General features: G+C 37.1%; 1 protein-coding gene across 1 annotated transcript in view; it reads right to left on the bottom strand.

Annotated features, from left to right (window-relative positions):
* Window positions 1–14,396: 14,396 nt before the first annotated feature.
* LOC130868358 (odorant-binding protein-like) overlaps window positions 14,397–27,898 on the bottom strand; it is a 135,122-nt gene continuing 121,620 nt past the window's right edge. Inside the window, exon 6 of the mRNA XM_057760609.1 lies at window positions 14,397–14,521. Coding sequence (XP_057616592.1) covers window positions 14,397–14,521 — 125 coding nt within the window. The remainder of the gene's footprint in view (window positions 14,522–27,898) is intronic.

Here is a 27,898-nt window from a genome sequence, read left to right as displayed (position 1 = left end):
AGGTTCAGAAGAAGTAAGTGTAAGAAGCAATTGGTGTGGCTATAATATAATGTCTTAAAATTAAAGGAATAAAAAGATTTTACAATTTAAAGTCTGTTATAAACATATTTCTTTATCTGTTTAATTTTGAACCGTCTGAAATCCACTTTTTCATTTCTTTAACATTCCCTTTAATTTTATTTTATATTAATCTTTTGAGTGGTGAGCCTTAAAAGCTTATTTTGATCTTTTATTTAGGATTCAACCAAGAGCAGTAACTATGAATTCCATGGTAGCACAATAAAAACACACAAGATATTTACACATAAGTTCCTTATCTAAAGACATATTGCATTCTTAGAGCCTTCTCTCCTCAGATGACATACCATATACTAAGGTTTTCCTCGAAGGAGAAAACTCATGCAATATCTTTAATGGCAAATACAATTTTATACACACAAGCTATTTAGCATTTATTTGTCATGTATGATTCTTAAGTTTACACATCCCACAGAGAAATCAACTTCTCTATACTTTCTTCTGTTTCTTCTTGTCCCTGTATTTTTCTTTGCACAACATAAATTTGGCACACACTAGGTTCACAAGCCAAAGTTTTGAGGAAAAGGATCTGTGGGAAGTTACTCAATTGAAGTTATGTATATAGTTATATATGCTAGTGACCTCACAAACTGCACCAGCCACGCAACTGTCTGTCAACAACATTCAGAGGAACTTGTTTGGTTTTATGCAATTTTCTCAGCTGTAAGTAAGCAGCAATTTCCTCATCTGTAAGTAAGCAGCAATTTCCTCAGCTGTAAGTAAGCAGCAATTTCCTTAGCTGTAAGTAAGCAGCAATTTCCTCAGCTGTAAGTAAGAAGTCAGCTCCTACTTGCTCAGGTCAGTTATATCTGTGGGTTTCCACATCATGGTCTTGGCTGATTTGCTCATAACATTACTCTTACCTCTCTATGACTGGACTTCAGGAGTTTGGTCCGGTGCTTAGCTGTGGATGTCTGTATCTACTTCCATCGGATGCTGATGAAGGCTCTATGATGACAATTAAGGTAGTTATCAATTGCATTAGAGGGGAAGGTCATTTGAGATACTGTTGACAGATGTTTCTGTCCAGCTGTATCCCAGAGCCATTTAGTCCCAAAGAAACACATTGATGTGTATATTAATCATAATCTGGTTGGCCTATTAGCTCAGGTTTCTTACTAACTCTTATAACTTATATTATCTCGTAATTCTTGTCTGCGTTAACCACGTGGCTTGGTACCTGTTACCAAAAAGCATTCTCATCTTGCTTCCTCTGCATCTGGGTGCCAGCTGAAGATTGAGCCTTCCTCTTCCCAGAATTCTCCTGTACTCATTTCCCCACCTCTACTTCCTACTTGGCTGACACTCCTATGCTTCCTGCCTGGCTATTGGCCAATCAGCATTTTATGAAAGCAATATAACTGATAAATCTTTACAGAGTAGAAGACCATTGTCTCACAGCAAGGTACCCTCTCCACTATTGCTTAGATTCTTAGCTGGGGTCATCTGTGTGGATTCCTGGAAAAAAATGTCAAGATAGTTGGGTTGTAATTCTTCTTTGAAGGACTTGTGGTAAGACTGATGTCATCTTTAGGATACTCGTCATTGATTTTGACAGCAGCTGAATCAGTTTTCACTTCCACCAACCAGGACCAAGTGCAGCCCTTTCCATGCATTATTTCTTTTATTGATCTAGGCCATGCTGACAGCAGTAAGACAAAATATCTAAATAGTTTTAATTTTATTTCCCTAATGGCTAAGAATATTGAACACTTTTAAGTATGTCTCAGACATTTGTGTTTCACTTTCTGAGAACATGCTTTTTAGATCTATAATCCAGGTTTGGAATGGAGTCATTTGTTTTCTTGATGTTTATTTTGCTGAGAACACAGAGAAATAAGAATTCCTGGAATTCTTAACTTGCAAAACTGACAGCTTTGGGAGGTTTCTGGCTATTATAAGAAAATATATGCAGAAATAATACACTCTACAATTTGATGAAAGAAGATTATCCCTGGTCAACATGAGAGAACAATCAACTAAGATTGATATTTAAATCATCTCTAAAGTCTTGATTAAGAAATTACCATTCAGAGAAACCCTGTCTGGAAAAACCAAAAAAAAAAAAAAAAAAAGAAATTACCATTCAGAATGCACATAGAAATTACAATGGTTGATGAAAATAACAATGGTAGTTGAACATGTTTATGAATCCAATTATGATTTATCATCTGTAGCTCAGGTTGTAAATTCAACTAATTACCACTTAGTTATGTCTCAGATTGGGCAAGCATTACCTATGTTAATTATCACAATGTGAATGGTGAGCTTTAGATCTTCTTTGCCATTTGAAGGCTTGACAGCTTAGAAAGCAATTTCTGAGAGTAAGAGTAGTAGCCATATTCCTTTTATCTCCAAATGAAATCAGTTCTAAGTAATAAAAAATTGAAGACCAAGGTGCCAGAATAAACATGAATACATATTAGAAACACTAAATGAACTCAGATGGGCTATAAATTTCTCTGTCAATCTTCTCTCTCTAAATACAAAGACATGCACACTTATACATAAGCAAACACACATTCACATATACTTTAAAATAAATACATATATTTATGAAGAAGTTGGAGAAGTTGGAAGAAGAGGTAGGGACACAAATATAGTAGTAATTATTTTGAGAATGGGGTGAAGTGATGTAAATGTGCTTTGAATATACAGAATTTTTTCAAACATTAGTCAAGTATTTGTTCTGAAAACGTTTTGTTTTACAATACACACAAAGAAAGGTTAAATAACAGGTTTTTAATAAGAAAATGTTTCCTTGTATCTTATTCATATCAGTTGCCTATGTATATTGAATGTATTTTGATTTTGTTATAGCCTTAGAAAAGAGACTGGATATAGCAACACTGTCTAATAGCTTTTCTTTTTCCTTGTTCCAAGCCCTCAAAGAAGATTGCATTGGCTTTTCTATTTTGATAGTTAAGTGTATTGTAAAGAATCATTGTATAACAAACAGAAAGTTGTAATAAATAATTACATATTTATAGGGATTGGTATATATAGAATATCATTATCATGAATTTATTCTTCATGTGAGAAGGACTCATATGTACACTATTTCAGAATATCCTGATTCATTTGCTTACTGAAGTCATTTAACAAGAGATAATCTCCCCATATGAACTACTGAAAACATATTTCATCCTTTGTTTTAAATAATGTGTAACATTGAGGCAGATCCAAAGAGTTTGTTATGTGAAATCTTTCAAAGTTGTATGAACATTTATCTGCAAATAACAAATTTTCAGCTGAAGGTAAATAAGAGCACATCATACAATTTACTTCTGCAGAGTTCTTGCCCATGGCTCTCCAGTAATTGTAAAGTTTCCAATTATTGTGATAAGTTTCAGTAATATAGATATCATTTGTTACAATGGAGTGCTGATTTTAATTAGCTTAGTGAATGTTTATGTGTTTTTTAAATGAGATCCTTTTCATAAAGTCCTTATTGTTTCTTGAAACATTTTATTTAATCATTCAAAAAAAGAACAGCTGATAGGTCATAAGAAGAGAAATAAAGGTAAAGCAGGAATTTGGAATGTGGTATCCTGACTTCCCCTTGGCTGGAATGTGGTATCCTGACTTCACAGCCAAGGGGAAAATTCATTTAGAAAGAAATGGTGATTTGTATGTGATACTGATTCCATGCTCAAGAAGATATAATACATAATTCTCATCCTCTTTTCATCTGTGCAGGCATAAAAGCAAAAATTAAAACATGGTTGACCAGAAGAAAGTTTTCACCCTTGTGAATGTATGAATACAAAATTAAATATAACAATATAGAGTATAGAAATGGGATTTACATAAACAGTTCCTTTCCTAGAAATCACCAATATCTAGTGCTTTGGATTCTATAGGAGCACTGTTAACAGGAAAGAATGACGTTCTTTAGACATCAACCTGATTGTATCTTATCTGTGACAAATCATATGCCACAGTCATAAATAAGTAAGATTTTTTTTGATGGAACATACCTCGATATAGAAAATTTAGCAATTCTGAATAAGATAAATATCCTTCAAACTGTTTTATGAATAAGAATATTCAATCCTTCATTTTTGTCATAGTAATATTCTCAGTTTTAAAAGACAAATAATAACCTGTCTACATTTTGAATTCATTTTTTTCTTGATCACATACTTATCTCTAATTTTTATGTAATAAGCACAGACCCATTCAAATATCAAGATGATTAGGCATGACTTCTGTTTCTACTCACCTACAGAAGGTCATTATTTAGGAAAAGTATCTGTAAAAGAACATAAATGGGGTAAGAATTGACAGAAATATTCTCCTACAAATATGAGAATAGCTCCCTAAGGATTGTTGCTGGAAATAACAACTGAAACACAGCATATCACTAGATGTAATCTGATTCAGGGATCTTACTGAGTAGATCAGTAGATAAATTTATGATAAGTAGATAGATAGATAGATAGATAGATAGATAGATAGATAGATAGATATAGATAGATAGATAGACAAAGAGACAGACAGACAGATAGACCAAGTATGTATATATGAATACATGTATTTATGAATATACATTGTAATACATATATGTATGTATGTATAAATGTTATGGACAAAAATATTCATTAAGGTTACCTATAACCAGAACATCTTGAATGTTTTCTGGTAGAATGTTATGTTCCTCAGCATATGTCTCAAATTTTTTGTGTAGTTCAGGAGTCAATGGTTGACCTTTTCTTACATTGCATGAATGACAATGTCAGAGACATGTTCAGTAGAATTCTGAAGACTTTATATTGTGTCCTTAGTATCCAACCACAATATATAGTAAAAAATCCCAACAGCTCCAAATTCATCTACAGTCTGTGAGTCGATATGGGCAATAAAATTTTTGCAAGTTCCATGGACACATTTAACAAAGTCTAAATGTTGGTATGACATCACTTTTCAAGGTTTCATAATGCATTAAAAATTTTAACAAGTAACTTATCTAGAGAATTTACCCATCTCTGTCCTATACACTTTCAAAAGCATAATACTGGAGAGTCATGATGCCTGTCAATGGAACCATCACATGTCTCCTGAATCTATACTCTAGAGTTCACATTTGAATTTAGTACACGATCAAATGACACACAAAATGGTATGAATTTTGGGAAAATAATATTTACTCTATTCTTTCAAGTGAGGAAACATGAAACACAAACTCTTCCAATAGCCTCACCACATTTCCCCTAGTCTTCATTGACCATGCCACTTGAATTGTAATATAATGTAAAAGTTGGTCGACAAAACAAACGGACTGTCGTTTAGTGGACAGGAGTTTGGAAATACCGTGATACTGTATTTGGTGGGTGAATCTGACTTAATTCTCATTTACTTGGTCATACTTTTGTTACTATTTCAGAGAACCCACTACCATTCTTACCAAGAACAAAAGTCAAGTTTGTTGTCTGGCTGACTCTATCCACATTCTCACCAGCAAAGATTCTATTGCAATCACAGGTTTAAATACACGATCACCTTCAACTGCAATAAAGACACATTTCAAAATTCAGTGTCACTCATTTTTTCTACTTTGTTTGATGTCACCTGTTGACAAAATATTAATATTGACCCTGACTCTAGCAGTCATCTCTGATTCACTATCATATGTCACATGTGGGCAAAGGTATTCTTGTAGTCATTCACTTTACATATTCCATCATAATACAGTTACCAATCATTTTCACTCTTTAAACCTGATAGTGAATCCTAGGTATATATACTTTCCCTTTTTTTCTGAATTCCTTCTGTCAAGATCTGTGGGATCACTCTGTTGGGTATTCCTTCCCATTTCAACCAGATCCAAAAGCCACTTGTCAATTTCCTGAAAGTGTAAATCTTTGGTGTCATACCATAATAAGACCTGGTGGGCAAATGGTTACATATGCAAAAAGAGACTTTACTCATTAGAAATGTGCAAAAAGTTTTCATCTTGTAAAATTATGGATGGAAAATGTAAGAATGAATATTTTACACATTCATATTGTGTGTAAGTCTGTCTTTCTGTGTGTGCGTGTTTCTGTGTACATACACCTCCCTTTCTCTCTTTCTCTCTGTAAATATCTCTCTTTCTGTCATGTGTGTATGTGTGTGTGTGTATGATATTTCCACTTACAGACACTGATTGAATGATAAAATAGTTCACAGAAAAATAAATGGATATAAGGATATGGTCATTTTCTATTATGTGACTGCTTTTTAATATTTATATAAGGTTAGAAAAGTATTATTTTTTCCAGAAGAATGTACCTTCTCCTCATTTGAAATCAAACCAAAGTTATTCTGTGTATCATTTTGTTCAAAATTGAGGTGGTCAGTTTGAAATTCTTAAACAGATTTTCCCCTAACTGCTTTTCAAAGGTGAATTTTATCATCCAATGATCTAAATGTTATAATTTTTACAAAATATAAGAAACAGACTTTAAAAAGCACTGATAATATAAATTCTCTATGAATTATCTATTATAAGAATAGATCATCCCTATAATATAAGTACTTGATAGCCTGAATCATGAAGTTTGCAAAGATGTTTGAAGTCACTGAGACCTATTAGTGAGCGGCAGGCCTATCCAATAACAAACTGAGATACTGTATGAAAGAAAGCACACTGAATATTATCTAGAAGCAAATTTTCATGCAGTAAATTATTTGGAGACATTTTGTAAGCATTACTCACATCTTCAGTTAATAGTGTTCTTCTCCATGTAAACTTCAGTTGACCTACAATGTACTCTGATTCTGTAGCATATTTCAGTTGATTAGAGGACTGATAACTTTCCCAGTAACCAAAATTGTTCTAGGTCCATGTGTAGGGCCTGGGTCTGCCCTTGTTCCTGGGTGCATTTGCGGGGACAGTTTCTTGTCAACTAACTAAGCCTCCTGTTTGTTCCTGTGTTCTTTCTGCCCCACCTGGTGATTAGCTGTAGGGCATTGACTCCTTTGTTGGTATGGTAATTTTCCACCTGCCTAGGCAGAGGTCCTTGTGCAGCAGTTAGGTACTTAAGGACTTCCCCAAGTCTGAATAAACTGGCATTTGGCTGATCTCCTTTTGAATGAGCCTGGTCTCTTTGTGTGTTCAATCTCCAGGCCCTTGCCCAACTCGTGTAAGGTACAGTGTCGCGTGAACTATACCGAGGGCATAACACAAAATTGGGTGTTACAATTGGAGGCCCCACTGGGATGATCTTCGGCAACTGCAGTCTGAGACCCATCTGCGAGATCGAGAAGTAGGGATCCCTGAGAGGTCGCCCTCAGGAAGGCTGGCCAGCAGGTAAAAAATTGAGTGGCGAAGGTAAATTGGTTATGGGTACAAGTAATTCTGTTCCAATGTTAAAGGGCTGGTTAACAGGCCAATTGTTAGCTCTTTTGGAGAATAAAGACACCGGTATTAAAGTTGAGACAGCACAAGAGATCATTAAGATGGTTTTAGAGTTTAGTCCCTGGTTCCTATATGCAGGGGGCTTTAACATTACTGATTGGGAGCAGGTAAAGGCTGATCTTCAAAATACACTAAAAGAGCGAGGGCCAGAAGAATTCACCATAGCGATATTTTCACTATGGCGCTTGGTCAGAGATGCTCTTCTCAATGATGATGTAAAAACCAAAGAGCAATTAGGGAGTTTAAACAAAACCCTTAAAGAGATTCAGGAAGTAAAATCTATCAGTTCTATTAAGAGTTTTGAGGAACAGAAAGTTTTAGAAACAGAAAGTATTAGAAGGGATATAAAAGAAAAAAATTTTAAAGAAGGAGATCACACTGATAAAAAAAGTTAAAAAAAAAAAGAAAAAAGAAAAAAAGCAAACGGAGATGTCTCCATGAGACCTCGACTACAAAATCCTTGTACTACTACTTCTGCCCCTATAGACTTAGAGGCGGAAGTCCTAGAGATCCAAAACAGGTTAAATAATCTAAGTAGAGAGAGGCAGATTTATCCTGCTGTGGAAAATATTAATCAACAAGGACAGAGGGTCAGGTAGCATAACCCCCTGGATATTAAATAGTTAAAAAAAGCAGTTGTGGACTTTGGAGCTCGTAGCTTTATTGGAATCCTTTGCAAAACTCAATTTTACACCCAGTGACTGGATGCAGCTTTACAGGGCTTGTTTTTCAGGGGGAGATTATTTGTTATGGAGAGGTAGAATGCAGAAAAATTACAAAAAGATCACAGGAAAAAATGCCAAAACAGGTTTCCCCCAGTATAACCTTGACATGTTAACTGGTGAAGGACAATATGCTGGCTTAGCAGCACAGATTGCTTATGATCCTGCAATTTATGCTCAGGTAGCTACAGCAGCCATTAAAGCTTGAAAAACTTTACCTAACAAAGGATCACGAAAACATTTTTGGGGATGTGAATTCAGCTATGCTGGTCATTAAACATTTGGCCTATAAAAATGCTAATAGGTTCTGTCTGGAGGTTTTATGCCCCCATAGAAATGGAGATTTAAATGACTTTATCTGATTATGCAGAGACATTGATGGCACTCACGTGATGGGCCAGGTAATTGTTCTGCCCTTATGGAAGGTCAAGGTGGAGCTAGACAAAAAAGAATTGTTTTCAATGGGGAAGATCAGGATACATTAAAAGGAACTGCCCTACAGGTAAAGGGGCAGTTAATCAGCCCCCCCCAAAAAAAAGCCAGGTGTGATGGTGCACGCCATTAATTCCAACACTCTGGAAACTCTGTGAGTTCAAGGTCAGCCTGGTCCACAGAGTGAGTTCCTAAAACAGCTAGAGACAGGACACATAGTGGCATCCACTTCTCCCTGGAATACCCCTATTTTTGTTATTTAAAAAAGTCTGGTAAATGGAGGCTGCTACAAGATCTTAGAACAGTAAATGATTGTATAAAAATTATGGGGACTATTCAACCTGGGTTGCCTCAGCCTGTGGGTATTCCTGCAGGATACCATCTTTTAGTTATTGACCTAAAGGATTGTTTTTCACCATTCCCTTACATCCAAAAGACTCTGATAAATTTGCTTTCAATGTGCTGTCTATAAATTTCAAAGAACTATACAGGCACTACCAATGAGTAACATTGCCCCAGAGTATGGCCAATAGTTCTGTAATTTTCCAAATGTTTATGGCCCGGGTTATTGTCCCAATAAGGTATAAATATTCTCAACTCTATATAAGTCATTATTTGGATGACATCCTATTAGCTGGACAGGACCCGGAGATAGTCCTTAAGGCTTTTGCTGACTTGCAAGAATGCCTAGCACATGCTGGGTTAATAATTGCTTCTAAAAAAGTACAACAACATTTTCCATATCAATACTTGGGACATCAGTTGTTACAGACAGGAGTAAAACCACAAAAAGTTACTCTTTGCCTAGATAAACTACAGACTTTAAATGATTTTCAAAAATAGCTTAGAGACCTAAATTGAGTCTGGCCCAGTCTGGAAATTCCTACTGGAGACTCAAAACCACTTTTTGACATTCTACAGGGGAATCCAGACCCAACCTCCTTTCGTGAGTTAACACCTCAAGCAAGACAATGTATTACTTTAATTGAAAAAAAAGCTTGCCTCTGATCATATTCATTATATTGATTATAGTCAGCCACTACTGTTGATAATTTTCCCCTCCAAGCATAGTCCTACTGGAGTTTTTTTGGCAGCAAGGACCCATCCTGTGGGTACATGAACATGTGTCACCTGTAAAAATTCTTATCTCATATCCATCAGCTGTGCTACGTGTTATTCAAAAAGGGTATAAGCTTAGTTTACAAACTTTTAAAATGTTACCTAATAAGGTTATTACACCATATACCCAGACAGAAATAACTTGGTTACAAAATTTTGCTAAAGATTGGACCTTATTTTTATGCACTAATCCCTGCAAGTTTGACAATCATTATCCTTCTAATAAGTTAGTCACCTTTTTTAAAAATCATCCGGTATGTTTCCCTAAAGTTATTTCTTTACAGCCTCTGGCAGGGGCACAAAATGTGTTTACTGATGGATCTTCCACTGGGAGAGCTGTTGTAGCCTCCCTTCCTGATTTTAATATTCAGTCTGTTAATATTAACTCTGCTCAGGTGGCTAAATTGGTTGCTGTCAAGATGGCCCTAGAAAAATATGCTGATATTCCATTTAACCTTTTTACTGACAGTCAGTATATAAGCAAAATTCTTACACCTTTGGAAACTACAGCTTACATTGCTTCTATATCTCTAGTCTAGATGCAGTTATTGGCTATTCAAACTTTGCTTTGGGCCCTATCTGTTCCTATTTACGTAGGACATTTGTGGGTTCATACTGACCTCCCTGGTCCTTTGAGTGAAGGGAATGCATTAGCGGATCAGCTTACTCGTCAAATTTATACAATGAGTCAAAAATCTTATAAAGCTACAGAAAAAACTCATAATCGTTTTCATCTCAATGCTGGATCTTTAAGATTTCATTTTAAGATATCTCAAAAACAAACCACTGATATTGTTAAAAAGTGCTCTCTGTGTACAGAACTTTTAACTGTTCTGCATTTGGGAGTTAATCCTTGTGGGCTTGCTCCTAATCATTTATGACAAATGGATGTCACCCATCACCCATGTTCCTTCTTTTGGGCACATACAATATGTTCACGTGACCATGGATACATATTCTCATCTCATTTTTGCCTTAGCTCATACAGGCAAAAGATTATGAGATGTTAAAAGTCATTGTCTCCAGGCTTTTGCCTACATGGGAGTTCCTAAAACTGCAAAAACTGATAATGGGCCAGGCTATACTAGCACTGGCTTTGCTAAATTTTACTCTGAGTTTTCAATTTCTCATAAAACAGAAATACCTTATAATTCTCAAGGACAAGCTATAGTGGAGCGAACACATCATACGCTCAAAGCCTATTTACATAAAACAAAAAAGGGGGAATATGGTTCCACTCCCAGAGATCATTTGTCTTTTATTTTATACATTTTAAATTTTTTGACTGTTGATGCTCAATCTCATACCGCTGCTGACCAACATTGACAGCCAGATTCTTCCGGGATGCCTCATGTCATATGGAAGAATCTAGCAGATGGCACCTGGTATGGTCCAGATCCTGTACTGCTGTGGGGAAGAGGGGCTGTTTGTGTTTTCCCACAAAATGCTGACAATCTAATATGGGTACCAGAGCGTCTGGTGCATGCTGTGGATTTTCCTGTCCAGAAGCCTGAAGACAGGACAGAGCCAAGAGATCAAGGAGATTCTGGCTTGTCAACTGAAGAGTTGTGGGATTCCTGAGGAGCTGGCTGTAGTGGTGCAAGTGCCAAGGATTGTTCCTCTACCCATCTACCCATCCCATGATATTGGCAGGCATTGCTGTTGCTGCCAGAGCAGCTAGAGCTGCTGAATTTTTCATTAGTCAGTCAGTTGCTTCCCGCTAGCAAAATGGATACCTTCTCAGGGCAGGTTACAAATACCTTGGCCATTCAAATTAAGCTAAATTTATAAATAAATATTGCAGTTAAGTTTGCTATTGGTTGTGGTTAAAGACCACTGCTAGATATTACAGTAATAGGCTTATTGCTGTTATTCATGAACCCTGGGATGTACAATTTATGAATTGGCTCTTGAGATTATTCTAGTCAGCTATTCCAGGGTTCCTTACACCAGCACTAAGACCTTACTTAAAGGGCTCCTTTTGGGGCAGAATTATTAAGGATTTAGCAGGCACAGTCTCCTTAAGGAATGCTTATATGGGCTGGAGCATTGTCTTCATGGTTTCATGGTGCCAGAGCCAAAAGCAAGCTCAGGTCAACGTTGCCATGTGGCAAGTCCTCTTAGCTATTGCCCCAGAGAATTTTTCAGCACAAATCTGGCTGAACTCGGTGATGGATGACTAGTGAGCCAATGACGGGAAAGGTTTTTGGGGGGCTGCCCCAACTTAAGACAGGAAATTTGTTTTGACCTGGATGCTTTCCCATGATGGGTAAGGGGTATTGCTTGATGTCCAATGCCACCCAAGACAGGCCTAGTCATATAATTTATATAAAAGGGGACCCTGTAGGGTCCAGGTCTGCCCTTGTTCCTGGGATGCATCTCGAGGACAGTTTCTGGTCAGCTGACAAAACATCCTGTTTGTTCCTGTGCTCTTCCTGCCCCACCTGGTGATTAGCTGTAGGACATTGACTCCTTTGTTGGTATGGTAATTTTCCACCTGCCTGGGCGGTGGTCCTTGTGCAGCAGTTAGGTACTAAGGACTTCCCCAAGTCTGAATAAACTGGCATTTGGCTGATCTCCTTTCGAATGACCTTGGTCTCTTTGTGTGTTCAATCTCCAGGCCCTTGCCCAACTCGCGTAAGGTACAGTGGCACGTGAACTGTACCGAGGGTGTAACACAAAATCAGGTGTTACATCCATGTACCTATGAGTGGCTGAAGTGTCAGCATTTATGTGCTCACAGACAATGCTTTTGTTCAGAGGCAAAGCACCCAGATCCCATACTTACACTGGGTTCTGTAGTTGCCATCTTCTTGCCTATGTGCAGTGATTTGGGTCTATGAACACTGATTATTTGCACTGAAAATCAAACAGAGGAATCATGGTTTATTGTATGTATCCTTTGAATTCATATTAAATATCTTCTAGTTTTACAGAACTTGAGGTACTTTAATATCTATGAACAGTGTTCAGAGCTAGAAGAGATTAATCTCTGTTTACCTCAGTTTTCATAATTCTTGTTTAGAAAAAAATCAATCTACTTGTAGTCATACTTATGAATTACCTTATTTGTGGAAAATTTTCCAAGTGCTAAGAAGACTCTACTTTCTTCCTTTTCAAAATTTTACTATTCACTGAATATGATTTTCAATATGTGACACTTTCTTTAAATTATATCCAATTATCTCTAATTTTGAGATTATAGAATAATTACATCATTCCCCACTTTCCCTTCTTCTCTGTAAACCCTCCAATATTCACCCCTTCATCTCTTTCAATTTTGTGGACTTTTCAATCACTAAATGTTTTTGCATGCATATTAGTTCCAAGGTAGCAAGTGAGTCCTAAACTTTTATCTGAAGATTTGAAACTGGGAATAACAAAACAAACCTAACATGCAACATTTGTTTTTTTGGTCTGGGTTTGTTCACTCAGTAGAATCTTTTATAGAGCCTGACATCTGCCTACAAAACTTGTGATTTCAATTTTCTTTACGCTGAAAAATTTATAACATGATGTACATGTATCACTATTTCATTATTCATTAGACAGCTGTAGAATATTTAGGTTTTCATTTCCCAGCTGTTGTGAATAGAGAATCAATGAAGATGCATAAAAAAGAACCTGAAATGAGTTTCTCATTACACATATTCACTTTTCCATAAACAATAAATACATTGAAGGGAGTGGTATTTTCACTCAAATGTTGATCCAAATCTTTCTGCAAAGAATAACCACCAGCAATATGTTATTAACATTTTTAATGAAACAGTTTGTTTTTAACTATTCTCAAATTAATAAACATTTGTGGACCCTGATAATTTATAAAAGAGCTGTGCTTTTTGTTAATACACACCATGGTATAAACATCCCCCAAATGTATCAACCATAATGACTCAGAAAATCAGTACTGTTTAAATTTCAGTTGAGTGACAAATAGAATGCCCAACCTCAAGATGTGCCTTTGGGTAGGATTCCTGCATCATCACATTCAATTATAATCATCCAGGTAGCATCAAATTATAAAGAAATATTTTATTATTTTCTCTTTCCATCATCTTTCCTCTTCTGTATGGCAGGAACAAGACCTGCACATTCCCACTGCCCTTGCAGCAGTAAAAGCATATTCATTCTATGCTTACTTCTCCCCGGCTATGTCTCATAGTCACTAAAATCTAAAGGTTAACAAAATTTGTCTCTGCTCTCTACCTCTTTGGAAATCCTAGAATAAACAGTCATTCATTGATGCTTTCTCTAAACAGTTTCCTTAGTTCAATTTCCATGTTCTTATACTTCAACATGATCTTTTCCAAATTTCTTCAGATTCTCTTATGTAATTATAAAGATCCATGACTCAAATGGACATACTGTAGTGTACTTGGGAAAATGAGACTGAAATTATTGACTGCAGTTATTGGTTCCCTTTCAGAAATGTGTCTATGATTAATACTATTTTCCCTTGTGCTTATCAAGAATCTTTTTTTCTTTTTTCTTTTTCTTTTTTTTTTTTTTTTTTTTTTTGGTTTTTTCGAGACAGAGTTTCTCTGTGGTTTTGGAGCCTTTCCTGGAACTAGCTCTTGTAGACCAGGCTGGTCTCGAACTCACAGAGAACCGCCTGCCTTTCAAGAATCTTCTAGAGACAGCTAAGCGGCAGGGCCCAGCGCTGCGTGGACAGCCAAGCGGCGGACAGCCAAGCGGTAGGGACCGGTGCGGCGTGGACAGCCAAGCGTCGGGGACCAGTGCACAACTCCGAGAGCAGATCGTTCCGCTACAATTAAATCAAAGAGGTAGGCCTTTTGTTGGCAAGGTCCCTGGCAAAAGGGGAGCAGGGTTCTGTTACTGAAGACCCTTCTGAGTGGTGAGAGAGATCTTGGCCCACGACAAGAGCCAGGAAATGGAGCGAGGGCATTTTGTAAGCCTGTGGCCAGATGGGAAACCTGATCCAGTTTTTAAAAGACCCATTAGATAGCATCGATAGGAGGAGATGGGCAGGCGCCAAGGCAAGAATTCACCCAACAATCTGAAAATCAACATGAAAACACCAGAACCCAATGATCTTACAACAGAAGGACTTGAACACCCTAACACAGAAGAAGGGGAAAAATTGATTTTATGAAAGCAATAGAGTCCCTTAAACAACATGGAAAAAACGCCCTTATAGAAATGGATGAGAAGTAACAAAAAGTTTGAAGAAATGAGTAAATACATACATGATACCCTGGGAAACCAAGAAAAAACAATCAAACAGGTAATGGAAACAGTTCAAGAATTGAAAACTGAAATGGAAGCAAGGAAAAAAAATGAAAACGGAGGACCAGCTGGACATGGAAAGTCTAGGTCAATGAGCAGAGTCTACAGAAACAAGCATAATCAATAGAATACAAGAGATAGAAGAAAGACTCTCAGATTCTGAGGACACCATAGAGATAATAAATGCACTGATCAACGAAAACCACAAAGCCAACAAATTCTCACCACAAAACATTCAGGAAATATGGGACACAATAAAAAGACCAAACCTAAGAATAATAGGAATAGAAGAAGGAGAAGAGTCACAGCTCAAAGGCCCAGAAAATATTTTTAACAAAATTATGGAAGAAAACTTTCCCAACATAAAGAAAGATATTCCTTTGAATATTCAAGAAGTATACAAAACACCAAACAGACTGGATCAAAGAAAAACATCCCCTCACCATATAATAATCAAAACACAAAATATACAGGTTAAAGAAAGAATATTAAGAGCTGCAAAGGAAAAATGGCAAATAACTTATAAAAGTAAACCAATCAGACTTACACCTGACTTCTCTATGGAAACCATGAAAGACAGAAGGTCCTGGATAGAGGTACTGCAGAAAATAAGAGACCATGGATGCAAACCCAAACTACTATACCCAGCCAAGCTATCATTCACTATTGATGGAGAAAACAAGACATTCCAGGATAAGAACAAATTTAAACAATACGTAGCCACAAATCCAGTCCTACAGAAAGTAATAGAAGGAAAATCACAACAAAAGGAATCCAATATTGCCAACACTGCCTACAATAACTCAGGCATCTAGCAATCCTTCACCAGAGCAACTCAAAGAAGGGAGACACACAAACTCTACTACCATATACAATAAGAATAACCGGAGTAAACAACCACTGGTCATTAATATCACTTAATATTAATGGTCTCAATTCACCTATAAAAAGGCACAGGCTAAGAGATTGGATACAAAAGCAGGATCCAACATTCTGTTGTTTGCAAGAAGCACATCTCAACCACAAAGACAGGCATCTACTCAGAGTAAAGGATTGCGAAAAGGTGTTTCAAGCAAATGGTCCTAAGAAGAAAGCAGGTGTGGTCATAGTAATTTCTAACAAAACTGACTTCAAACTAAAATCAATCAGAAGAGATCGAGATGGACACTTTATACTCATAACGGGAATAATGAATCAGGATGAAGTATCAATCCTGAATATCTACGCCCCTAATATAGAAGCACCCACTTATATAAAAGAAATATTACTAGAACTCAAGGCAGACATCAAACCACACACACTAATAGTAGGAGACTTCAACACACCTCTCTCACCAATGGACAGGTCAATCAGACAGAAACCAAATAGAGAATTAAGAGAATTATCGGAGGTAATGAAGCAAATGGACTTAACAGACATCTATAGAACACTCTACCCAAATAGGAAAGAATATACCTTCTTCTCTGCAGCTCATGGAACCTTCTCAAAAATTGACCACATACTCGGAAACATAAGAAACCTCCACAGATACAAAAAAAAATCAGTGTCCACCTGTGTCTTATCAGATCACCACAGACTAAAGTTAGAATACAACAACAATGCTACCCCCAGAAAGTCGATCACCCTTTTTTCTGTGGGTCATTGGAATACCAGGCGTCTCTGTTTTGGTGTTGAGGAGTTCATCTGGAAGGGAACGGTTCCTGCCCCTACACTGAGGAGATACACCCAGAGAATTAGTCACAGCAAAGACTGGTCTAAGACACCAGGCCTCTCCTGGCTCCATTTGAAGGAAGAGATGGGCAGGCACCAATGCAACAATTCCCCCAACAACTTGAAAGGCAACGTGACATCACCAGAATCCAGGAATCCTGAAATAAGAAGTGTACACCCTAATCCAGAAGAATTAGAAGAATTTGACTCAAAAGTGAATTATATGAAAATAATAGAGGACCTTAAACAGGAGGTGAAAAACTGCCATAATCAATTAGAGATTACAAACAAAAAGGTAGATGAAATGAATAAATCTCTCAAAGATACCCAAGAAAACCAAGAGAAACAAGAAAAAGTAATCAAACAGGTAAGGGAAATGGTTCAAGACTTGAAGAATGAAGTAGAAGTAATAAAGAAAACACAAACCGAGGGAAGGATAGAGATGGAAAATTTGGATAAATGAACAGGAACTACAGAGACAAGTACTACCAACAGATTACAAGAGATAGAAGAATGAATCTCAGACACTGAAGATACCATAGAGAAAATAAACACTCTGATCAAAGAAAACAGCATAACCAACAAATTCTCATTCCAAAACATTCAGGAAATCTAGGACACAATGAAAAGACCAAACCTAAGAATAATAGGGATAGAAGAAGGAGAAGAAGTACAGCTCAATGGTCCAGAAAATATATTTAATAAAATTATAGAAGAAAAATTTCCCAACCTTAAGAAAGATATCCCTTTGAAGGTCCAAGAAGCAAATAGAACACCGAATCGACTGGATCAAAAAAAAAAATCTCCTCGTCATATAATAATCAAAAAATAAAACATACAGAATAAAGAAAGAATATTAAGAGCTGCAAAGGAAAAAGGTCAAGTTACCTATAAAGGTAAACCTATCAGACTTATACTTGATTTATCTATGGAATCCATGAAAGCCAGAAGGTCTTGGAAAGATGTACTGCAGAAACTAAGAGACCATGGATGCAAGCCCAGACTACTATACCCAGCCAAGCTTTCATTCACTATAAATGGAGAAAACAAAATTTTCCCGGATAAAAACAAATTTAAACAATACGTAGCCACAAATCCAGCCTTACAGAAAGTAATAGAAGGAAAATCACAAACCAAGGAGTCCAACAATGCCCACAATAACTCAGACATCTAATGACCCTTCACCAGCACAACTTGAAGAAGGGAAACACAGAAACTCTACTACCGAAAGAAAGAAAGAAAGAAAGAAAGAAAGAAAGAAAGAAAGAAAGAAAGAAAGAAAGAAAGAAAGGAAAAATGACTGGAGTTAACAACCACTGGTCATTAGTATCACTTAATATCAATGGACTCAACTCACCTATAAAGAGGCACAGGCTAAGAGATTGGATACGAAAACAGGATCCAACATTCTGCTGCTTACAAGAAACACACCTCAACCACAAAGACAGACATCTACTCAGAGTAAAGGGCTGTGAAAAGATTTATCAAGCAAACGGAACTAAGAAACAAGCAGGTGTGGCCATACTAATTTCTAAGAAAGTTGACTTCAAACTAATATCAATCAAAAGAGATTGAGAGGGACATTTTTTACTCATAACGGGAACAATTCACCAGGATGAAGTCTCAATCCAGAATATATATGCCCCTAATATAAAAGCACCCACTTATGTAAAAGAAACGTTACTAAAACTCAAGGCAGTCATCAAACCACACACACTAATAGTAGGAGATTTCAACACTCCTCTCTCACCAATGGACAGGTCAATCAGACAGAAACCTAACATAGAAATAAGAGGATTAAGGGAGGTAATGAATCAAATGGAATTAAAAGACATCTAAAGAACATTCCACTCAAATAGGAAAGACTATACCTTCTTCTATGCAGCTCATGGAACCTTCTCGAAAATAGACCACATAATCGGTAACAAAGCAAACTTACACAGTTACAAAAAAATATCGGTAACCACCTGTGTCTTATCAGATCACCATGGATTAAAGTTAGAATTCAACAACAATGCTATCCCCAGAAAGCCTATGAACTCATGGAAACTGGACAGTCAACTACCGAACCACACCTGGATCAAGGAAGAAATAAAGAAAGAAATTAAAGTCTTTCTTGAATTCAATGAAAACGAAGACTCAACATACTCAAACCTATGGAACACTATGAAAGCAGTGCTAAGAGGAAAGTTCATAGCTTTAAGTGCCCACTTAAAGAAAACGGAGAAAGCACACATTGGAGACTTAATAGCCGACCTGAAACCTTTAGAAAAAAATAAGAAGCAGACTCACCTAGGAGAAGTAGAAGACTGGAAATAATCAAATTGAGGGCTGAAATCAACAAAATAGAAACACAGAAAACAATCCAAAGAATCAATGAAACAAAAAAGCTGGTTCTTGGAGAAAATCAATAAGATTGATAAACCCCTATCCAAACTAATCAAATGGCAGAGAGAGAATATGCAAATTAACAAAATCAGAAACAAAAAGGGAGACATAACCACAGACACAGAGGAAATTCAGAGAATCATTAGATCTTACTACAAAAACCTGTATGCCACAAAATTGGAAAATGTAAAAGAAATGGACACTTTTTTAGATAAGTACCATATACCAAAGTTAAACCAGGACCAGGTGAACAATCTAAATAGACCTGTTAGTCACGAAGAATTAGAAGTTGTTATAAAAAACCTCCCCACCACAAAAAGCCCAGGTCCAGACGGCTTCAATGCAGAATTCTACCAGAACTTCCAAGAAGACCTAATACCTATACTCCTTAATGTATTTCACAATATAGAAACAGAGAAGACATTGCCAAATTCCTTATATGAAGCTGCAGTTATTCTGATACCAAAACCACACAAAGACACAACCAAGAAAGAGAATTACAGGCCATTCTCAGTCATGAACATCTACGCAAAAATACTCAATAAAATACTGGCAAACCGAATCCAAGAACACATTAGAAAAATTATCCATTTTGATCAAGTAGGGTTCATCCCAGAGATGCAGGGCTGGTTCAACATACGAAAATCTATCAATGTAATCCACCATATAAATAAACTGAAAGAAAAAAACCATATGATCATTTCATTAGATGCTGAAAAAGCATTTGACAAAATTCAACATCCCTTTATGATAAAGGTCTTAGAGAGATTAGGGATACAAGGGTCATACATAAGTATTCTAAAAGCTATTTATAGCAAGCCGACAGCTAACATCAAATTAAATGGAGAGAAACTCAAAGCTATTCCACTAAAATAAGGAACACGACAAGGTTGTCCACTCTCTCCATACCTCTTTAATATAGTTCTTGAAATTCTAACAATAGCAATAAGACAACATAAAGGGATCAAAGGGATTCAAATTGGAAAGGAAGAAGTTAAACTTTCATTATTTGCAGACGATATGATAGTGTACATAAGCGACCCCAAAAACTCCAGCAAAGAAGTCATTCAGCTGAGAAACACCTTTAGTAGCGTTGTAGGATACAAGATCAATTCCAAAAAATCAGTTGCCCTCCTATACACAAAGGATAAGGAAGCAGAGATGGAAATCAGAGAAGCATCACCCTTCACGGTAGCCACAAATAGCATAAAATATCTTGGGGTAACTATAACCAAGGAAGTGAAGGATCTATTTGAAAAGAACTTTAAGTCTATGAAGAAAGAAATTGAGGAGGATACCAGAAAATGGAAGGATCTCCCTTGCTCTTGGATTGGGAGGATCAACATAGTAAAAATGGCAATTCTGCCAAGGGCAATTTATAGATTCAATGAAATCCCCATTAAAATCCCATCAAAATTCTTCACAGATCTTGAGAGGACAATAATCAACTTTATATGGAGAAACAAAAAACCCAGGATAGCCAAAACAATCTTATAAAATCGTATAGTCATCCGCCTAGAGAGGGGAAGTAGACAATATTGCAGGGCAAAAACTGGGAACTTGCGGGTGAGGTGGCATGGGGCAAAGGGGAAATGGGATGAGAAACGTGAGAAGGGGAGGAAGGGAGGAGCTTGGGGGATTTGGATGGTTGGGATATAGGAAGGGTGGATACGGGAGCAGCAAAGTATATATCCTAACTAAGGGAGCCATCTTAGGGTTGGCAAGAGACTTGACTCTAGAAGGGTTCGCAGGTGTCCAGGGAGATGTCCCCAGCTGGTACCTTGGGCAACTGAGGAGAGGGAACCTGAAATGACCCTATCCTCTACTGATGAATATCTTACATATCACCTTATAACCTTCATCTGGCGATGGATCGAGGTAGAGACAGAGACTCAATTTGGAGCAATGGTCCGAGCTCTTAAGGTCCAAATGAGGAGCAGAAGGAAGGAGAATATGAACAAGGAAATCAGGACCACGAGGGATGCACCCACCCACTGTGACAGTGGAACTGATTTATTGGGAGCCCACCAAGGCCAGCTAGTCTGGGACTGAATAAGCATGGGTTAAAACTGGACTCTCTGAGCATGGCGGACAATGAAGGCTGATGAGAAGCCAAGGACAATGGCACTAGAAATTTCATCTAGCAATGGATGGAGATAGAGACAGAGGCCCACACTGGAGCACCGGAATGGGCTCCCAAGGTCCTAACGAGGAGCAAAGGGAGGGAGAACATGAGCAAGGAAGGCAGGACCACAAGGGGTGCACTCACCCACTGAGACAGTGGGTCTGATCTATTGGGAGCTCACCAAGGCCAGCTGGACTGTGAATGAAAAAGCATGGGATAAAACCGGACTCTCTGAACATGGTGGACAATGAGAGCTGACAAGAGGCCAAGGACAATGGCATGGGGTTTTGTTCCTACTTTGTGTTCTGGCTTTGTGGGAGCCTAGTCTGTTTGGATGCTCACCTTCCTAGACCTGGATAGAGTGGGGAGGACCTTGGTCTTTCCACAGGGCAGGGAACCCTGACTGCTCTTGGGGCTGGAGAGGGAGGAGAAAGGAGTGGGGGGAGGGGGAGAGGGGTGGGAGTAGGGGGAAGGAAATGGGAGGCGGGAAGGAGGAAGAATTTTTTTTCAATAAAAAAATTTAAAAAAATGGCAATTCTACCAAAAGCAATCTATAGATTCAATGTAATCCCCATCAATATCCCATCAAAATTCTTCACAGATCTGGAGAAGACAATAATCAACTTTATATGGAAAACAAAAAACCTAGGATAGCCAAAACAATCTTATACAATAAAGATCGTCTGGAGGCATTACCATCCCTGACTTCAAACTCTGTTACAGAGCTATAGTATTGAAAAGAGCTTGGCACTGGCATAAAAACAGAGAAGTCGACCAATGGAATTGAATAGAAGACCCTGACTTTAACCCAAAAACCTATGAAGACCTGATTTTCAATAAAGGAGCTAAAAGTATACAATGGAAAAAAGAGAGCATCTTCAACAAATTGTGCTGGCAAAACTGGATGTCAATATGTAGAAGAATGAAAATATATCCTTATCTATCACCATGCACATAACTCAAGTCCAAATGGATTAAAGACCTCAATATCAGTCCGAACACACTGAACCTGATATAAGAGAAAGTGGGAAGTACTCTACAACACATGGGCACAGGAGACCACTTCCCACTTATAACCCCAGCAGCACAGACATTAAGGGCTTCATTGATTTAATGGGACCTCCTGAGACTGAGAAGCTTCTGTAAAGCAAAGGACACTGTCACTAAGACAAAAAGGCAACCCACTGACTGGGAGAAGATCTTTACCAACCCCACAACTGACAAAGGTCTGATCTCCAAAATATATAAAGAACTCAAGAAACTAGACCGTAAAAGGCTAATCAACCCAATTATAAAATGGGGCACTGAGCTGAACAGAGAATTCTCAACAGAAGTTCAAATGGCCAAAAGACACTTAAGGTTATGCTCAACTTCCTTAGCGATCAGGGAAATGCAAATCAAGACAATATTAAGATACCATCTTACACCTTTCGGAATGGCTAAAATAAAAAACACCAATGATAGCCTCTGCTGGAGAGGTTGTGGAGAAAGGGATACTCTCATCCATTGCTGGTGGGAATGCAAACTTGTGCAACCACTTTTGAAAGCAGTGTGGCTGTTTCTCAGGAATTTCGGGATCAACCTACCCCTGGACCCAGCAATACCACTCTTGGGAATATACTCAAGAGATGCCCTATCATACAACAAAAGTATATGCTCAACTATGTTCATAGCAGTATTATTTGTAATAGCCAGAACCTGGAAACAACCTAGATGCCCTTCAATGGAAGAATGGATGAAGAAAGTATGGAATATATACATATTAGAGTACTACTCAGCAGTAAAAAACAATGACTTCTTGAATTTTGCATGTAAATGGATGGAAATAGTAAACACTATCCTGAGTGAGTTAATCCAGACCCAAAAAGAGGAACATGGGATGTACTCACTCCTATTGGTTTCTAGCCATAAATAAAGGACATTGAGCATATAATTCGTGATCCTTGAGAAACTAAATAAGAAGGTGAACACAAAAAAAAAAACATATAGGCATCCTCCTGAATATTAACCCTCATCAGATGATGAAAGGAGCCAGAGGCAGAGACCCACATTGGCGCACCGGACAGAAATCTCAAGTTCCAAATCAGGAGCAGAAGGAGAGAGAGCACGAGCAAGGAACTCAGGACCGCAAGGGGTGCATGCACACACTGAGACAATGGGGATATTCTATTGGGAACTCACCAAGGCCAGCTGGCCTGGGTCTGAAAGAGCATGGTATAAAACCGGACTCGCTGAACATAGCGGACAATGAGGACTACTGAGAACTCAAGAACAATGGCAATGGGTTTTTGATCCTACTGCACGTACTGGCTTGGTGGGAGCCTAGACAGTTTGGATGCTCACCTTAATAGACCTCGATGGAGGTGGGGTGTCCTTGGACTTCCCACAGGGCAAGGAACCCCGATTGCTCTTCGGGCTGACGAGGGAGGGGGAGTTGATAGGGGAGGGGTAGGGAAATGGGAAGCGATGGCAGAGAGGAGGCAGAAATCTTTAATAAATAAATAAATAAATAAGAATCTTCTACACTTGATCTTAACCAAAAGGTTAAGAAGCTATCTGGACAACAATGAGGATGCTAAGAGAGATATGCATTGTCTAATCTATATGGGAAATGGTAAAGACAAGATCTCCTGAGTAAATTGGGAGCACGGGGACCATGGGACAGGGTAGAAGCAGAGGGGAAAGGCAGGGAGGGGAGCAAAGAAAAATGTATAGCTCAATAAAATCAATAAAAGAAGAATTTTCTAGATATTCATTGACAATTGCGTCCTTTACACTTAACATTATACAGTGTATTTTTAAATTCCCAAATTAATATATACATTTTGGTACCAATGGACTATAAAAAAGACATAAATTATTTTTAAAAAACATACTGAAGTTTAGAGTACAAAGTTGAATCAACCATGAGTTTGAAAAGAAAATATTTTTTTTTTATTTTCAGTTGAATGTCAACTTACCTCAGAGTCCCCAACATCAACAGCTCCCTGTTGCTTTGGCATCATGTTCAGTCCTAGGCAGTTTGCCTCATTTGTTCAGTTGGAGGTCAAATCAGGACAGTTTTTTAGATATTTCCTTCTCCTGCTTCCTTTCCTCTCTAACATTAATGTGCCTAGAAACTGCCTGTGTCTTGGCTTGAGTATGCACATATGCACAAACTTAGTTAAGGATTTCATATTCTGAAAAGCTTTATGGAATAATAAACAAATTCATTAACTCCAATTCCCTTTCTTTTATCTGAACTCATATAATTGTCATATTAGTTCATCAAATTTTCACAATTTTGAATATGACAGCAACTAATTTTTAAAGAAGTCCCAAATAATGCCAGAGAAAGAGGGAATTATGGAATATTTCTGAAAGAAGAAATACAGTGAGCAATTGGTATAGTTATAATATAGTATCTAAAAGGAATAAAAAATTTGAAATTTAAGTTTAAATCTGCTATAAATATAATCCTCTATCTGTTTATTTGGAACAGTCTGAAATCCATTTTTTCATTTCTTTCACATTCTGTTGATTTTTATTCTATATCAATATTATGAGTGATGAGCCTTAAGGGCTTATTTTGATCTTGTATTCAGGATTCAACCAAAAGTAGTAACTATGAATTCTATGGTCACACAATAAAAACACCCAGAGTATTTACCCATATGTTTCTTATCTAAAGATGCTTTGCATTCTCAGAGCCTTTTCTCACTTTGATGACAGACCTTGTGCTAAGGCTTTGCTAGAAGGAGAAAACTCAGTCAATATATTCCATGGCAACTACAATTTTACAGACATAAGCTATTTGTCCATTATTTTGCATGTTTGGTTCTTAGGTCCACACATCTCACAGAAAAAAGCAGTGCACTTCACATAATTTCTTCTGCTTCTTCTTGTCTCTGTATTTTTCTTTTTAGAAAATAAATTTGGCAGACACTATCTTCAAAAGTCATAGCTTTGAGGAAAGGGTGCTGTTGGGAGTTACTAAATTGAAACTATCTATATATGGAAATACATTAAACAATCTGCAAGACATGTAATGAAAACTAAAAGTTTATAATTCCCAACGAAGATAAAAAATAGCATAGTTAATATTGAGAAGATTCAAATAAGTCACAGTCAAGTAACACATTGTCCTGATGCAAAATATATGGAAGTTCAGTGATCTGTGATATTAGAAAGAAAATTGCAACTCAAATGTCAAATATTTAACTGTGTTCTTTACATAGCAGGTGCTGTTTCATTGCATGTTATGTTTTCCCGTTGTCATCAACTTACATCATTTTCTCTCTTCCTTTCCTTCCACGAGTCCCTCCCACCTACCCACCCTCCCTGAAATATCTTGTATGCATACACCCACTTACTTTATAACCTTTTAGTTTGATTATTATTGATACATATATATGGATTACACACAACCTGATGAATATGATTTTCTCTTTAAGAACATATGGTTCCAGGGCTCACTACTCTTCATTGAACAACCAATTACAGTGCCACTCTTCCCTAGTTGAGGCTAGTTCACCTTCTTCCCACACTCATTAGATATTTGTGGTCATTTTCCACAGGTAGAACTCTGCATAAATTCCCTTTTCCATGGTAACATTGCCATTGATATTGATATTTTTCCCATCTTTAATTCTACAATGTCTTGCGTCTTAGGTTCCACAGCAGATTTCTTGGTATTCTGGCTTTTAGTGTCTTTCTACACCCTCTTCATAGATATTCCCTGGTCCCTAGATTCTGAAGCTGAGAAGTAGATTTATCCATTGGGACCTGGCCTACATCCTCGTGTGAATTTCTATGATGGTTTCTGTTTGCTGCAAAGAAAAACTTTTTTCAGAAGGGGGTTCTATATACACTTATTTCTGGTTATAAAGATAAGATTTAGAATATAGGAGGGAATTATTCTAATATAGCAAAGTTACATTAGTAGATGCTTTTCTAAAATCCAGGATCTGACTAATCCTGGGCATTTGAAAGGGTTTTTAGTACCAGAAATGATTTCTCTCCTGATGTGTTATTAATTGTCCTGTCAAATAGCCTAATGGTTACCACTAATATATGAGTATCACTTTTTGTACTTTTTTGCTTATCTTGCCATGTTACTAATTGCCATTCCTCAGAGTTGTTTCACCTGGTTACGGCTGTTTATATCCCACTCTTAGCAACCTAAATAGTATTTTCTTGATATACTTTATTTAATAGTAAATCACAAAAAAGAAATCTTGGGATCATAGATCCAGTTATAATTATCTGTTTCCTATGTCCTAACTGTATAGTGACATTAGCCATAGAGTCTCACCCACAACCTCTGCAATGTAAGAAAGTTCAAAACAGATACTTTATAGTTTTTGGCAGTCACATTGACAATGTGAAATCATTCCAAAGAAATTTTCTCATTCATGATACTATCCATTTGTTAGTGTATTATTCTGGTTGGTAGTTTATCAGACAAAGTGGCTTAATTTGTTTATGCTATCAATGTCTATTCACTTGAATATGTATATGCCTACATTCACGTATATTGTAAATAAATTTTCATAAATACAAACTATAAATAAAAAATAAAAATATGATAAATTAAGTAAATATAAAATATTATTCTTTGAAGACTGCCCAAACAAGTTTGATGTCATTTCACTCTTCTGCCCATGCCTTATTGTATTAAATTGTCTCCCTCATTCCACTTGGAACCTTGGTGCTATGATTCTAATTTTATTTTTAGAGAACCTTTATTGTGTCATCAACCTCCCAATCCTCAACCCCTACCCTATACATAGTACCTTTACAAATTCTGATTTTTTTTCACTCAGTATTATATACTTAGATCTGTTGATTTGGAGTTTGGAACTACCGATGAGAAAAAAACTCTGATGTTTAGATTGTTGGCTTTTTTCTTTTTGGGTATGGGTTACATCACTCTGTATGATCTTTCCTTCTCCTTTCATTTACTTTTAAAGTCCATGGTTCCATTTTTATTTACAGCTAAATCTTGTTTCATAGTGCATTTGAAACACATTTTCATTATCCATTTTTCAGTTTGTTCCATTTACTTGATATTGTGAATAGAGCTGCAATAAACATTACAGAGGAAATATTAAAGGATATTTGGTGTGGGAGGTCCTTCTGTCTATATGTTGCTTCTATTAGTTAATAAATACAGAAACTGTCTTGGTTTTTTGATAGGGAAGAATGTAAGTAGGTAGGGAAGATGGAACTGAATGCTTGCAGGAAGAAGGTGGGGTAAGATAGACACCATGGGGCCACTGGAGTCAGACATGCCAAATCTTGCTGGTAAGCCACTGCCATAGAAATATACAGATTAATAGAAATGGGTTAAATTAATATGTAAGAGTTAGCCAGTAAGAAGCTAGAGTGAATGGGCCAAGCAGTGATTTAATTAATAAAGTTACTGTGTGATTATTTTGTTTCTGGGTTACCAGGATGAACAAGCAGCCTGCTCCTACAAGTTGGCATGCCAATGTAGGTAATTACATCCACATAAAAATCTGAGAAAGCCTAAAAATTAATTCTAGACACAAAAGAACAGACTTAAGAATTTTTTTTTAGCTACATTTTCTTGGATGGGCTCTTTTTGCTGGAAGCAAGCAAAGACATGGTTTCTTTAGGAGAGATTTTCCTGATTCAGCCACAGCAGGAAAAAGCCACAGCCATTTGAAA

The sequence above is a fragment of the Chionomys nivalis genome, chromosome X (assembly GCF_950005125.1).
Source record: "Chionomys nivalis chromosome X, mChiNiv1.1, whole genome shotgun sequence".
Lineage (NCBI taxonomy): Eukaryota > Metazoa > Chordata > Mammalia > Rodentia > Cricetidae > Chionomys > Chionomys nivalis.
Note: the sequence above shows the minus strand (reverse complement) of the source record. Positions and strands in the feature narration are given on the sequence as shown.